The sequence below is a fragment of the Ascaphus truei genome, chromosome 16 (assembly GCF_040206685.1).
Source record: "Ascaphus truei isolate aAscTru1 chromosome 16, aAscTru1.hap1, whole genome shotgun sequence".
NCBI classification, from domain to species: domain Eukaryota; kingdom Metazoa; phylum Chordata; class Amphibia; order Anura; family Ascaphidae; genus Ascaphus; species Ascaphus truei.
Window position 1 is genome coordinate 26,766,131 of NC_134498.1, and position 16,466 is coordinate 26,782,596.

At 39.6% G+C, this 16,466-nt stretch overlaps 1 protein-coding gene across 10 annotated transcripts in view; it reads right to left on the bottom strand.

Moving 5' to 3' along the window:
* DACH2 (dachshund family transcription factor 2) overlaps window positions 1-16,466 on the bottom strand; it is a 395,863-nt gene that overhangs the window by 190,192 nt on the left and 189,205 nt on the right. For all 10 annotated transcript variants that reach the window (XM_075572852.1, XM_075572849.1, XM_075572851.1 and 7 more), the window contains exon 2: window positions 7,675-7,790. In XM_075572852.1, the coding sequence (XP_075428967.1) occupies window positions 7,675-7,790 (116 nt within the window). The remainder of the gene's footprint in view (window positions 1-7,674; window positions 7,791-16,466) is intronic.

Consider the following 16,466-nt stretch of genomic DNA (forward strand, 5'->3'; position numbering starts at 1 on the left):
AAACATATATGTGGGTCACCTTGGCACTAGCTGGGGTACCCCCCTTAGCCCAGGAATTCCCTCAGATAAAAGGATGGATATTGATTCATTTGCCTAATTCTCCTTTCCGAGTTATGCTGAAGCAGGGCGCCCTAGTGGCGAGTCGCAGTTACGTTTTCAAGGGGAAGTATTGCCGGGACAATGTGCCCACATGTATCGGAGAATCAGGCATGATTGCCGGACACATTTATTGGGGAACCGGTAACTCTGGACCCGAACCTCCTAGGCACATTCGGACAATGGTTCCTCCTCAAAACCCCCCTTGAAACCCATACAATAGCAATCCCTGCTTGATTGCATGCCCGGAAGGGGAAAAACACACTAAATGGTTTTATTATGTAAAGTACAATGCAATAATACAGTGTTACTGGGTCCAAAAGCTAACTCTCTTGGACCCTTATACACAGAACAGGGGTAACCAAATGGGCTTGACCTTTATTATATAGCCTGGCTATCCCTTCCCGTCACACAACCTTTGATTACCTTTATTGAAAACGTATTACCTAAGCTGCCGATAGATTGGTTCTCCCATGATCGATCAGCAAAATCCTGCTTCCCAGGGTTCACTAAATGGCTGCCTTTCAATTTTAATCAATCCTACAGTCAGTTACTAAGGTACCATTATCTATTGTTACAGTTTGCAGCTCAAACTGTTACAAATATCTTGCACTGCTGGGGAGATGAGCTAAAACCTGCTATAGAAATCAAAGGATGCTCAGAATAGTAAAACTCATGTATTAAAGCTGCAGTTCAAGCAATATTCTGCATGTGTGGGTTTTTTAATAAATCAGTTCTGTAGTAAGAAAAAATACTTTTAGCATTTTCTGTTTAAAAAAACAACAACTTTGAAAGACCAATTTTCTTGTATTCTATTTTTAAAAGCATGCTTGTTGCTATAGCAACCATTTACATTCCCCATATTTAAAGATGTCGCCAAACTTTGCCGATCAATAGACGGAGAACAAATTGACCGGCAGCTATGCAGTTCTTTAGGTAAGTAGAGATTGCCCACATGAAACTATTGAAGTAAAAAAAAAAAAACCTAAAAAAAAAAAAAAAACCAGGAGCTTGAACTGCAGCTTTAATGTATGTATGTCTTTATTTATATAGCGCCATTAATGTACATAGCGCTTCACATTAGTCATACACGGGACAATCATATAAATAACAAATAATACAAATAACAGATCATGGGAATAAGTGCTTCAGACATAAAATTAACATTTAGGAAGAGCTTACAATCTAATTGGTAGGTAGGAAGAACGTACAGAGACAGTAGGAGGGAGTTCTGGTAAGTGCGTCTGCAGGGGGCCAAGCTTTATGTATCATGTGTAAAGTATTAGCCACGGTGCTATTCATATGCTTCTTTAAGCAAGTGTGTCTTAAGGTGGGTCTTAAAAAAATGAATTAAAAAAATGTACATATGATCTAATACTACTGGACTGCTTTATTGGGGGGGGGGGGGAAACATTTAGGATATTGCATGAATTGCTCCTTTAATATGCTTTGCAGAGCAATAAAAAATAGCTGGAGAAGAATTATTCAAAGTTTTTCTGCTGTTTTCTAAAACGCTGAAGATGTTGCAGCCTTTTCCCAGAGTCACTGCTGCTTTGTGGCAAATATGTTAATTAAGCATTCCGTTTGACTCGCAGTGAAAAAAAACTGTACCATATGTTCCTGAATATGTAACATTTATGAGAGGCATAATTTATGCTATTTGTCTATCCGTACTTAATCAAGTAAAATAAATTGAATGCAGGACTACATTTAGATGTTTTTAAGTGAGCAGCAAGTCTAGTTAATATATTTCACGGTGAAAGATCCGCCCTGCAGAACAGAGAAAACATGAATCTTAACACTTTTAAAGCCAATGTGGCGCCCTTTTAATGTATAGGGATATTTATCAATTAACATGTTTGTCACTTTTCCCAGCTGCAACATTTATTAAAAGGGTGATCTAAAAAACACAGCACCAGATTTAAGCAAAAGTTCTATTGATGGATCTAGTGTTTTTCTCCTCCACTATTTTTTCATTAGTGAACTTTGGTAAATAGCCTTGACAGATCAGGAAACACAGCAACACTCTCAAAAACAAGCTTTATAAAGAAGTATTTAATCAGCTCATTGCATCATCTTATATAAGGCTGGGCATAGCTCCACAATGGAACCTTAAATCCAGGTCAATTCTATAAACGATACTTATTTATGATGCTGAGCTTTGCATTCTTGGTGTTTTTACGGTACATTGAAATCTCTAATGCTGGAACACACACAGTTCATTCACTCAACATTTTATTAGGGCATTGAACTGGTTACAGTACTTATGTGGAGCAGCCCCATTTCTCCAAAACAAAGGTACATTCAGGCCCTTGAGGGATGCCTGTATACAAAACCAAAGTGAACTTAGAATGTGTGAGCGATCCTCCCTTTTAATTAGGTGTATGCTATCTTGGATGTTCCCGATTACTTGTACACTGGTTGTACCAGAGAGGCTGCAATGTGTGAAGATTCCTCTCTAATCCTCTCGATTCTGCTTACTGTACAACATCAAACACCTGTCCTCTTTTTATGTATTCTCAATTTCACAACTGGAAGGTTTCAGTGACAAGTTTCCATTATTTCTGTGGGTATATCAGGGGTCCAGGGCAGTTAGCTGCGGCCACCGGACAGTTGGCAGCTAGGGCAGTTTATCGCCAAAGAAGACTGATAGTCTGGGGGATTCTGAGCCATTTTGGGTAATGCAACCTATGACCTTAACCCTTAACCCTAAATTTAACTTTAACCCCTAGCCCTAAAAACCCAAATCAACCCCTAATATTCCTAACAATAACCCCTAACCCCCAATCCTAACCCATAACCATAATATTCCTAACCTTAACCCCTAACCCCCAATCCTAACCCATAACCGTAATATTCCTAACCTTAACCCCTAACCCCCAATCCTAACTCATAACCGTAATATTCCTAACCTTAACCCCTAACCCACAACTCACACAGAAACTTTAATTTACTTCAATCGTAGTTTTGTGTGATTCGTGCCCTGATCGGCCCTATGGCAGTTTAATAAATAACCCCTATAGAGCTAGTATCCGTTCTAAGGTGTTCTGCAAGTTACCTTGAAAAATCTAAATAATAACTGGAATTGATGTCGTTTCTTTCAATCCCAAAGTCTCTTAGAATTGTACTTCAGCGGTTTTGATGCAGCGATCTCCAGATGGAACCCTAGAAGGACCTGCTTGGCTGGCAGCTGTCAAATGTGAAAGCAGAACTTTGCTTTTATCATTACATTTCTAACAAGGGAGTTAAGGAGTGAGACGAGGTACAGGGACAGAACGGAACAGTCCCTAAATCACACAGAGGGAGCTAATGCAAGAACTGAAACCCAGATGCTGGGTATTCTATACTAGGGTATCTCTGCTTTTCGTGTATACGTTGGTTGCTGAACATGCTCAGTTTGGGTAACAAATGTCCCCTGCAATACAAAGACAATGGTAGCCAAACATATTATATGTCAGTCTTGTTGTCTGTTTAAAAACCTTTGCAGTGTTATTTAAATGCGATCATTTGCAATTCTTCCCTAGGGGCCAGTAAAGCATAAATTAGTTAGGGAAGAAAAATAACAGGGTTGCTAAAACTTGTGCATAATTTGTGCAATTATTTGAGGAAATGTTTATTTGTACAATAGCTTAGACATGGCTTTTGAGCACAGAATATGCCGTCTGTATTAAAAAAATTAAAAAAATCTCAATTTGTGTTGTTTTGGGGACAGAGCAGATGGAATGCAGTGCACTCTGGGATATGTCATTTATCACAGTGACAACGTGTAGGGTAGCAGTGAGCCTCTCACCACAGGGGGAGAATGAACTGCGAGTGTGAAGCAGCATTAATGCTGGACGATTGAAGTTTGGCAACGCTTGTACCGCTCATTAATTTAATCATATCAATTTATTTGCCATATATATCAAAGTAATTCACTGCAGAATAGTCAGAACTAACTATTTATAAGCCTGAACATTTTCAAAAGACCGAAAAATACGTTGGTCAAATTTGTGTTTGCTCGACAGCTGCCGAAAGATTAAATATTGCTGCTAAAATAATGTCATGGATTCTTTCTCCTACATCCCATGGAAAACAATCAGATATATATATTGCTCAACAGGTTTTTGGAAGTAAAAATTGCCTTCTATTGTTGAGCAGAGAATGGTGGGGGGCCGTGTTAGTCCTTTCTTCCATGTAGTTACAAAGGAGGTAGAGGGAGTAGGGGGTATGATACCTTTTATTGGATTAACTACAGGGGAGAGCAAATTTTTGAAGCTGCGCCCCCCTGTCTTCCCTTCCCCAGCTCTCGCGTCCCCACCTTGTATCTGTGTCAAATGACGCTGCGGGGTCATGTCATGTCACGTGACCCGCGGTGTAATTTGACGCGTGTGACATCACGTCACATGGCCCTGTGGGGTCAAATGATGCTGCGTTGCATTGGTGATGTCACACAGCCGGCTGAATCCCGGTACGTGGAGTGTTGCAGGGGCCTCACGCATTCCCCCGGCATTTTATTAAATGCCTGGAGGAAGAGCACAGGACCTCTACAACCGCCGCGCCCCCCCAGAAGTCTCCCGCCCCCCAAGTTTGCGCACGACTAACAATTAGTTGATGTGTTACAGGCTTTCCAACCTCTCAGGCTTCTACCCCTACCCTGAGAGGTAGGAAAGCTTGTAACATATCAACTACTTGTTGGTCTAATAAAAGGTATCATAACCCCAACTTCTCTCTCTCTCCTTTGCTACTTCTATAATGCAGGTTAATTTGAGAACCGACACAATAGCAGAAATTATCCATTACGCTGGTACTATTTCCAAGCAGATATGAATCTATGCAAAAAATATACTATTTTAGATTTAGGTGTGCTTATCCTTTTCTTGTAAGTCTGAAGATATCCCCACATCCTCAGATATCCTACACCCACTAAAGCAGAACTACAGAATTTTGACCAGGGTAGTGCAGTTGATTTTGCAAAGGCTTTTGATATGGTTCCACACAAGAGGTTTGTGTACAAAATAAAGTAAATTGGACTCAGTAAAAATATATGCCCTGGATTGAAAACTGGTTTAAGGACAGGCAATAGAGTGTTGTCATAAATTGAACTTTTTCAAGTCGGGCTAAAGGTTGAGTGGAGTACCTCAGGGATCGGTATTGGGACCCCTGCTTCTTAACTTGTTTATTAATGACCTTGAGGTTGGGATGGAGAGCAAAGTCTCCATCTTTGCTGATGACACTAAATTGCGTAAGGTAGTAGAATCAGAGAAGGATATAATTTCTCTCCAGAAGGACTGGAAACTTGGGCAGGTAAGTGGCAGATGAGGTTTAATACAGATACATGTAAGGTTATGAATTTGGGAAGCAAGAATAAACAGGCGACTTACAAATTAAATGGGGATAAATTAGGGGAATCCTTGATGGAGAAGGATTTAGGAGTGCTGGTAGACAGGTGGCTTAGCACTAGTGCCCAAAGTGATGCAGTAGCTGTTGCATTAAACAGGCAATGGATAGAAGGGAAGTAAACATAATTACTTCCTGGTAAAATATTTTATAAGTAAATAAATAAATAATTGTGCCCCTTTATAAAGCATTAGTAAGACCTTGAATATGGAGTACAATTTTGGGCACCACTCCTTAGAAAAGGCATCATGGAACTAGAGAGAGTGCAGAGAAGAGCCACAAAATTAATAAAGGGGATGGACAATCTAATTTATGAGGAGAGCTAGCTAAATTAGATTTGTTTACAGTAGAAAAAAGGCGTCTACGAGGGGATATGATAACTATATACAAATTATTCGGGGACAGTACAAGGAGCTTTCAAAAGAACTATTTATCCCAAGGACAGTACAAAGGACTCGGGTCATCCCTGAAGGTTGGAGGAAAGGAGATTTCACCATCAACAAAGGAAAGGGTTCTTTACAGTAATGGCAGTTAAAATGTGGGATTCATTACCCATGGAGACTGTGATGGCAGATACAATAGATTTGTTAAAAAAAAAAAGTTGGACATGTTTTTAGAAAGGAAAGGTATAAAGGGATATACCAAATAAGTAACGTGGGAAGGATGTTGATCCAGGGAGTAATCTGCTTGCCAATTCTTGGAGTCAGGAAGGAATATATTTCTCCCTTATGAGACAGCATTGGATGATATTTCACCGGGGTTTTTTCTTTGCCTTCCTCTGGATCAATATACTGTAAGTACGGATATAGGATAAAGTATCTGTTGTCTAAATTTAGCATAGGTTGAACTTGATGGACGAATGTCTTTTTCAACCTCATTTACTATGTAACTATGTAACTGTGTAACATCTACTTTGTTGAAGAGGCACTTACGCTGTATGTTATATGGAACAGGGACTTATTTCTCCAATCCTTATCTTTGTCTTGAAATACATCACTTTCTAGTATATAAATGGGAGGACCCCATTTAGTAGTCAAGCAGGAAAAAAAAGAAGATTAAATTGCCCATAAAGTGAAAACATGCTCACCGTACAATTGTCTTTCTTACTAGTCACTCACTGTACTCCCATATAAGCTGTCTGGCTAAAGACGGCCTATTCCTTATGAGTACTAAGCTCAGGATTCACTAAGCTCCGATAAGGACTGAACGACACGAGGTGATACAAATGTAAACAACGTTATTGCAACCCGTGGGGGACACAGAACGCGCCAGCGTGAAAAGCAGCCATTGTTTTGAATCCACTGCGTTAAAAAAGGGGGCGGGGCTATAGCATTATTTCACCCGCGGGAGCACCCCAGCCGGCACAATAACATCGACCAAATCTGCCCATACTATACTATATATAGCTGTGAATAAAGTGAACTGAAGGGTTCAAAAAAATGACCATTTCTTTTATATATAATGATTTGTTTGAATAAAGTCTTGATTTATGGAGAGAAGCGGCTCAGTGAGTAAAGACACTGACTGGCACTGAGTTTGGAGCAGGGGAACCTGGTTTAATTCCCGGTGTCAGCTCCTTGTGACCTTGGGCGAGTCACTTTATCTCCCTGTGCCTCAGGCACCAAAAACAGACTGTAAGCTCATCTGGGCAGTGACCTGTGCCTGCAAAATGTCTCTGTAAAGCGCTACATAAAACTAGCAGCGCTATACAAGAACAAACTATTATTTTATTTATATTATTATTTATATTAGTATTTTTATTAGTATTTAAACCTTTAACCAGAGAACAGCCTTTAGTTCCTTGTGTTCCTTGGTAGTACTGCTCCTGGTAGTTGCATTCAGTATTAAAAATACAATAATAAACACAGTGTGTGTTCAAAAAAAACAAACCAAAAACCCCACAATATAAAGCACTAATTAATCAAGACCATGAATATTTAAAAGGACACGTATAACAGTTTTGTGCTGTTATATGATCTATGCTCAACAGTATGCATAGCTTGCATCATATCATGTACGATATTACATTGTATGAAAACTGGAAGCAAACATTATTGCTTTAATTTACACGCAGGAGAGACTCAATGGGAGGACTTGTGGAGAAGCCCGAGGTGCTTGCAGATCAAACCAGTTCACTCAATATGTGTTTAGTCCCAGTGGATGAGGAGACAGGGTGAGTCGTGTAATACATGTTATTACCTGTGGGGGAGATAAGTCCGGAAGATAAGAGACCTGGGACTCCGTGGGACAGCAGACGTGTGTTTTCTTGAATGGCAACTCCCAATGATCGCTTAGGGGGTCTTCCTGGTCGGGAGCTGTGGAAACATGTGACATGCTATTTAAATATTTGCTCAACATAGGTTTCTGATTGCTACAGTACAATGCTTAGCAAACCTTTCCCCAGGCTTGTGCATTTAAAGGTCCCACATAGGACCAAAATTGTCTGAGATCCGTGGATTTATTAGTGTGTATATAAACAATCTTCTATATTGTACTTATTTTAACCCTGTCAGTGCCACTTGGGGTCTGCAAAGCATTGCCTTGTAGTCCCATCTGGCATTGATGGGGTTAAAAAAAAATTCATTTAAAGCTTAATTGCAAATGTGTATAAGCAATAGAAATCGAGACTTGGGAGTTGTTGTAATCTCCTGCCTTTTGCTGGTCTTATACAAGTACCGATAACCCATCTTAGTTTGTCCTCTAGCAGGGAGTGAGTGTGTATAAATATAATTACTTTATCATTGGGTGGCGGAAACAAAGTAAACCAACCACTCCCCTACTATATAGCCCCCCGCTGGAAAAAATACATCTTTCAAATTGTTTTATTTACACCTTCAAACCCATCCATGTCATCCGTTCACTTAACCAGCAGTCTGTTTAAACCCACCACTGCCGAAAAGGCCTATAGTGTATTGCAAGCCCCCTATGACAGTGAAGGAGTTAACCATATTAAACAAGTATCCATCATTTTCAGTTCAGCAACTATTTAGGGCAATAAGACACCTTACGACCCATTCAAGCTTTGTAAAACTGGTCCATAAAGGAGCCCTGTCAACGCTCACGCAATTTGCATGATTCTCACTCATTGCAGCGGTCTCTTGGTCTCACGGAAATGAGGTAAATCTCTCTCTGACCAGAGACCCCAAGACAATCCTAAACCCCGCCCTCTCGTGATTTCATTCCACCCAATCACATCATTACTCCACCCCATAGCATCAGTTACCTAGTAGAGATGTGCGAAACGTTACAAAATGTGTTCTCAAACTTTCTCACACAAAATCGATTCCTGGAGAGACAGCTAAACGTTTCTCAGAAATCCCACATTTTCACCATCAATTTGCGGTTTTGCCAATTGCAGCTCAGTGACAACTCGCAAGTGATTCGCCCAGCACTTTATCCTCTATAATCTCCAGCAAAACCCACATTTCAGGCTCTGGGACTCAGCATTAAAAAGTGAAATACTTGGCAAATTAACTCTCTTGGTATTTCCACACTAACAAGCTTAATTTATTTTCACTTTTTTTCAGCATAATTGAACGTTTGACAATATTAGCAAAAGTCTCTAGTAGCCTTCCAAGAAAATCTGCAAAATTCCACTAAAGTCTAAAAAAAAATTATTTAAAAAAAAATAGCAAAATGAGCAACACATTAGGGTCCAAATGATCAAGCGCTGGAGACATCTTGGTCCATCCAAATAAATCTGCTGCAAGGTGTCAAGCCCAATGCTGGGAGGTTACTCATGGTATACTATCGCTCAGTAAATACCACCCTCGATAATATATTTGTATTAAGTGACTTTTGAAGAACTTTAATAAATTCCTGTGTTAATTGAGGTGAAAATGGCCGAAACTCCCCATGTTTGCAAAGTTTACATATACATATTTCCATGAGCTGGTAATGGTACTATGTCTGTGCCTCACTTTATATTCACACGTTTGAGGTTTTTGAATGCAACACATCCAGCCCTTTTTTGTTTTAGCTGTGATGTTACATTGATTGACACAATGAAACCCTGGGGCACACAAGGTGGACCGGCTGAATAAAACAATGTGTCCTCTATCTGTACTTTATTGGCGATTCTACTGATTAAATGCCTAACATCACTAAGAGATAGATCTGCTCAGCGCTCACTTAAATCACTAGCTGCCTTCCCAATCTGGAAGTGGATTCCTCCTACAAACCAGCTGTCACAGCCCAGGAGAACCAAACTTACCCGTGCAGGAATTAAAGACCATTCTAAACTATTAAAGATGTGTTAATGTCGTCACAGGCACTTAGCAATATTTTTCTCCACTTTCTCTCAGATTTTGTGTTTGTTGATCATTTTCGCATTGCTTCAAATTTCCCTAATTTCCCCAGACTTTCGCTACTTTGCGCCAGAATTTTGTGAACATGGCAGTATATAAAGGGTCATGTGACCAGACGTTGAACATCTTTTTCAAACAAAAAAGGAAATGTTGCCTGAGTCGAGTACTAAAGAAAAAATGCTGCATATCTCTAAAAAAAAAAAAAAATTGTTAAAAAAATATTTTCCAGGTGTAGAATTTGCCCAAAAGTGGCTGAATGTCTGATTATAGATGAACTATGTCCTAAATACTACTTTGTCATGGATTAAAATGACCCGGGGATGAGCAGAGTCACACGTGTGGAAGGCAGATTAATTCCACCACAATGTCTGTCTTTGCTAAAGACCCGCACTTTCTCCCTCGTTCTCTGGTTCTTGGTCATTCTGCGAGGAGTATATTTTGCACTTCGGGGCACTTTTGGTGGCGAGTCCCGCAACTTTTGAATTACATTTAAAGAAAGGGGAGTTCAAATGAAACAAAGGGTTTCTTCATCGTCTGTTTTTGAATACCATACAGTACAGTGTTAAATATTCTGTTAAAGTGGTGTTCAAAGAGCAGTTTACCTTTGCATGAAACATCCATGATCTGATGCATTTGAGCAAACGGTAGTATAATTATAATACTCTAATACTCAGGGGCCACTAACAGGTCAGGGTGTGTAGTCTTTGACTGAGCCACCAGTGCAGAAGCAGGGATAGCATTAAAGCTGCAGTTCAGTAATTTTTTTTTACTTCAATAGTTTCATGTGGGCAATCTCTAATTACCTAAAGAACTGCATAGCTGCCGGTCAATTCGTTCTCCGTCTATAGATCGTCAAAGTTTGGCGACATCTTTAAATATGGGGAATGTAAATCGTTGCTATAGGAACAAGCATGCTTGTTAAAACAGAATACAAGAAAATTGGTCTTTCAAAGTTGTTGTTTTTTAAACAGAAAATGCTACAAGTATTTTTTCTTACTACAGAACTGATTTATTTAAAAAAACACACATGCAGGATATTGCCTGAACTGCAGCTTTATCACCTAACTTGTTGGTGGCCCTTGAGGACTAGAGTCACTCCTGAGCTAAGGAGAAAAGTGATTTTAAAAATTAGTCACCACTGCTCTAGAGACTCCAGCACAGGGGAATATATAATGGCAACAGAAATATTCTGGGACATACAGCAGTAAAAGACACTGAATTGACTGAGGAGCAATTGAATAATAATTCACTATACTGTAACAAAGGAGGGGTTATTTTCAAGGGGCTAGATTGTTTCATCCAATTTACACAAGACATCGACGCATTGAAAAAGGTTGAGGCAAGCTGGAAACTATTTGGAATTTCCTTTTTACATCTCAAACATCCCGGGCCTGATACTCTCTGGGTTATATAGAAATGTATCCCTAAACCTTTGTGCACTTGGGATCTGCTTACAGCAGCAAATGTGTCGTTCTTTTTAATGTACCCCAGTATTTCTGTACTACGGTCTCTCATTTACATTGGGGTATTTAGGTGAATTAATACTCGCAGGTCCTTTACTTGGCATTTGATAGGAGTAACAATGTATATATCACTGACATGTGGTATATATTTCAGTGAGCAATGTGCAATGATAAATGATGCATTTCTGAGTGGTCATACAATCCCAATTTGAGCACACAAGTCTAATAACTGTTATGCTGGCAGGAATTGATTTACACTCTGTATTTAGCATGTATTGCAATAGTAATTGATGGTTTTGTGCGAAAGATAAGCCTTTAATCCAATATGGTCTTCGTCCTATTCATTATCTACAGGGATTTTTACATTGAAAATTAGATTACATTTTAAGAGTATTCAATCTGTAACTATGCATTTCTTCATATGTAAATGAGTTTGTCTGCCCGGTTTAGCATAACTGTACTAAAGGGATTAAAGCAAACAGATTTTACAATGTAGTGGCACAGAGCTAAAAGGGAAGGACGACAATGGCTAGGCATGGTTATGCATATAACTTTATAGCTGAAGCAGGGATATCCTGAAAACCTGACCTGTTGGTGACCCGTGAGGAGCAGAGCTGGCCACCCATGTTTTATAGCCATGATGTCTCCATGGCAGAAGGAGCGAACGTGCTATGAAGTATACCTGCTTCCAATTCAACAAAGGAAAGGGTTCTTTACAGTAAGGGCAGTTACAATGTGCAATTCCTTACCCATGGAGACTGTGATGGCAGATACAATAAATATGTTCAAAAAAAGGTTGGACATCTTTTTAGAAACTAAAGGTATACAGGGATGTACCAAATAAGTATACGTGGGAAGGATGTTGATCCAGGGAGTAATCTGAGTACCAATTATTGGCATCAGGAAGGAATTTATTTCCCGCCTTATGAGATATCATTGGATGATATTTCACTGGGGTTTTTTGTTTGCCTTCCTCTGGATAAATATACTGTAAGAAAGGATATGGGATAAAGTATCTGTCATCTAAATTTAGCATAGGTTGGACTTGATGGGCGCCTGTCTTTTCTCAACAACATCTACTATATAAATATGTAACTATGTCATTTATGCACTTACAAAAATAGGTAACAGGTGCCCAAATAAAAAAAAAATAGATGCCCAAAGTAACTAAGAGCTGGCATTTGATGTAAAACCCGTTTCTACCATTTCAGAGCCAGTGCAATTGGGTCACTCCATCGCCCAATATCAGGGGGGGAAAGATCCCCATTATGTGAACCTGAAGCAGTTATAGAACACAAACATTGTTAACAATTTGTCTGAGCTTTTTTGAGATCAATTCCTAAAAACCCTCGTAGGATATTGACTTTCAAGATGTAAAAACACAGTTACTGTATGTATACTCTGAAAACGAATTACAGTGTCTTAACCCCTCTGAAGTTTGTGTATTGAACTATTGTACTTCGTTAGAGAAGAGATTACGTTTGTTAGAGAAGATGAAGGAAAACAGATGAAAAATGCATATAACTGAACAACTAGCAGCAAGCCCTGACCAGGGACCTTCTGTCACGCTATCTGACCTATGCTGAGCTGCTTCTAACGCACCCATTACAAAGAAAACAAAAATGCACAGGACACAAAGAAGTGATATTTTCACTTAAAGCAGCAAAACGTGAAAAATCCTATGGTTTTATTTTTTTTTAATCGGTTCTGTAGTATTAGATAATACGGTCTGCGTTTTTTATTAACTACTAATGCCATTTTTTAATTTTTATGTATTGGTCATCTTTTGGTTGCTACAGCAACCATTTAGAAAGTCATATCCACTTCCTCTTTTGAAACAGGCTCTGACACACACCTTTCAGAGCTATGCCCTTTGGCAACAAAGTATCACAAACAGATCTATTGCTGTGTTACAAACAGCAGACTGTCTATTACTCTGAAAGCTGTAACAATAATGTGTTAAACCTAGTAATATAATGTTACATATCAGCTGCAGCATTTCATAGACTGCAGCACAAATTTAGAAGGCGGCCATTTCGTTAGGCACACAATCAGGATTTTTGACAGGTTTATAACAGGAGCACCACACGATTGCAAGCTTAGGTAAGAATGTAGAATTATACATTGCCACGTGCTTTACAAATAAAAAAATAATAAGAAAAAAAGGGGTGATGTAGTATTACTGCTTTAAAAGATGATTAGTGGGACGTCCGCTTTAACCTTGCCAATGCTGGAGAGGTTGGCATAATCGGACCACTAAATGTATCAAGGAGAAACAAGGTAAATATGCTTTATTGGTATTTAAACATGCAGATTTTGCTTTAATCATACATAATTGTACATATCAATCACGAAGAACCAACAAGAAAACTGCTCTACAGATGATAATTTAATCAGTGCAATTTGAAAGGTCCATGATTTCAGCTCAAACATTGACTGAGTAACTGATCATTATAAGATGCTACTCTCTAGGACACAGATAATCACGTCATTATTGTTTAATTGCACACTGATTGCTTGTTGATGTTTTTTTAAGTCTTCGCTTAATTAAGATTTTGTGTCTTGTAATTTAAATGAACAATTCCTTTTTTTTTTTAGGAGTCCTTTAACTTTGCAAAAAAAAAAAACCACATGTAGACCACAGCGACAGATGACTTACGGGTGTCGGAGCCGCGTGAATCGGTTTATTAGTGCTAATCACATGTTCAACGTTTCGGTCGACTCTTGGACCTTCATCACGATGAAGGGCAAAGAAACCCTTGTTTATGAAAGCGCCCTCGTCCCTGCCACCATATGGAACATGTTGGGACATTTACAAGATGTTACATGCATAAGAACCACTGTGTACAATTATTATGTAAGCCTAGAAGAGTTTATAATTAGGGAACGTTAACCTGTTCAGCACCCCACCCACCTCCCCTGAAAATGGATTTACTACAGTGTAAATTAATGCATAATATAAATACACATTACCAACCTTCTGGCGTTCCTCATACATAGTCAACGGAAAACAGAATTGCTTCATAATTTCCCATTGATCATTAGGTTCTGTCAGTAACTAATGCTGGCTTCTGATGACCTATGACACATATCAACCTGCCAAACGTACTGGAAATAGCTTAACCCTAAAAAAAAACAAAAAACCTTGTTTGTGAGGGCATCTCAAGAAAGGAACAAAACACAAAAGGTACCAAAAACAGGGTTCAAGGAAATCAGAGAGTACTAGATAATCTGCTCTTGGGATGAGTAGTTCAGGTTGCTGTGTTATGTTGGAAGAAAGACACAGAGATAACCATGATGGCCATGGAACCAGAATTCTGTACCATGGACACCTCCGCTTCAGGATCATGTCATTGCCTCTGTAGCAATGACATGACCTCAATCAGCCCCCCCACCCCCCCCCCCCCCCGGACATCACAAGATGAAGAGGAAGCTCTTTTCTTCAGTTACGATCGGGATCACCCCTAGACATGGGCACAAAAAGGCATTTAAGGAACGTCATAAGGGCAACCAGAGTGCCCGTTCCTGCAACATGATCAGACGCACAAACTATTAAGCAGCAATCCCCTTCTAGATCCCCTCTATTGCTAGGTTCATACTATTACACCGCATTATTCTCATAGCATAACCTTCCTTTCTACTTCAAGGATGCATACGGGTGAAGAGGTTTCTTTTTGATTTTTGCTACATTGATTTCTTTAGCAATCCAATGTGACCACTTTATTCCATCCCAAGTTAGTGAGGGGATCTCAAGAAACGAGCACAAAGGTACCATAAGCCAGGGTATAAGTACCTGTAAAGAATAGATATGTACGTTTTTTTTGGTTTTTTTTAAATAGGCGAAATTTCTCGATTTAGAAAAATGGCCACTTTGCGAGCAATTCGCCGAGCATTAAAAATCAACGTGCAACTTCCAGCACACAAGCACACGCGTGTCAGGTGACGTGAGCGTTTATATACTGCCATGTTCACAAATTCCTGGTGAAAGTCGTAAAATATTGCTGCCATTTGGCAAAAATGTTGCACCTAAGTCTGCGTTTCGGAGTAATGTCAAGTTTCACGAAAAAGTTGCAATAGCGCAAAATGTAAGAGAAAAGGACTAATGATATCGCAACGCGCTAGACAACAGCCCACGTGCAATGCAAAGCCTTCTGATTTTCATGTGCAGCGGCTATAACATATTAAAGGATTTTAAGCAACGTTGTTGCTATAGTAAGCAATGAAATGTATATTCATTGCAATGGAGAGAGATCCAGGTTTTTAGGATATCCCAGCTTCAGCACAGGTATCTCAATCAGAGGTTCAATTGAAGACTGAGCCTCTGATTGAGCCACCTGTGCTAAAGCTGGGATATCCTGAAAACCTGACCTGTTGGGGGTGCTTGAGGACTGAAGTGGAGCCCCCCTTGCTTAGTTCATTCAGTAGCACTGGATAAGGATACTCTCTTGATTGCAATAAATATACATTTCATTGCTTACTATAGCAATACCGTTTCTTAAAATCCTTGAACCTGTTATAGCCACTGCACATGAAAATCAGAAGGCTTTGCATTGCATCTGGGTTGTTTTCTAGAGCGTTGTGATATCATTAGTGCTTTTCTCTGACATTTTGAACTAGATAATGGTATAATAATATTATACTATAGGTGAAGATTGTAGTTGGTTCTTTGATGATGGATGGGACAGTAATATCTACTATTGGTCACCTCTTGGCTCCAAGTCTGGAGGACAATGTAATTCAGTCCTGTTGGTTTTTTATGTTCTCAGGACATGTCTGGCACCCATCTCCTTTCTCAAACACATCTTGGATTTTTAACCCTTTGTATTCCCATGGCGAAGGGAAGAAAAATGAACTGGGCTGGATCTGCTTACGTAAAGGAGAGAACAAGATGGCCTCCAGGTTCTACCCTGACCCGGTGACAAATAGAAAGCTGTGACGTACAGTAGCCATGAGGTCCCTCTATTGGTTTACTATTGGTTACCAAGAGGCGATCATCATCACTTTAACTGGGGTTTTTAAATATTTCAGGAACCAGCAAGTCTGCAGATGTTGAGGTAACAAGTTATAGCGACTCCCCCCCAACCTCCCTTTAAAAGAAAGGATGATTTACCCCCTTGGGTGCTGTAGCCAGCTTGTGATGTGGTCTGGCACTCCTGGGACCCTGTGACATACGTAGCAGCTAAGTGATGGGCTTTCTTCTCGTGGACTACGGTAGATGCTA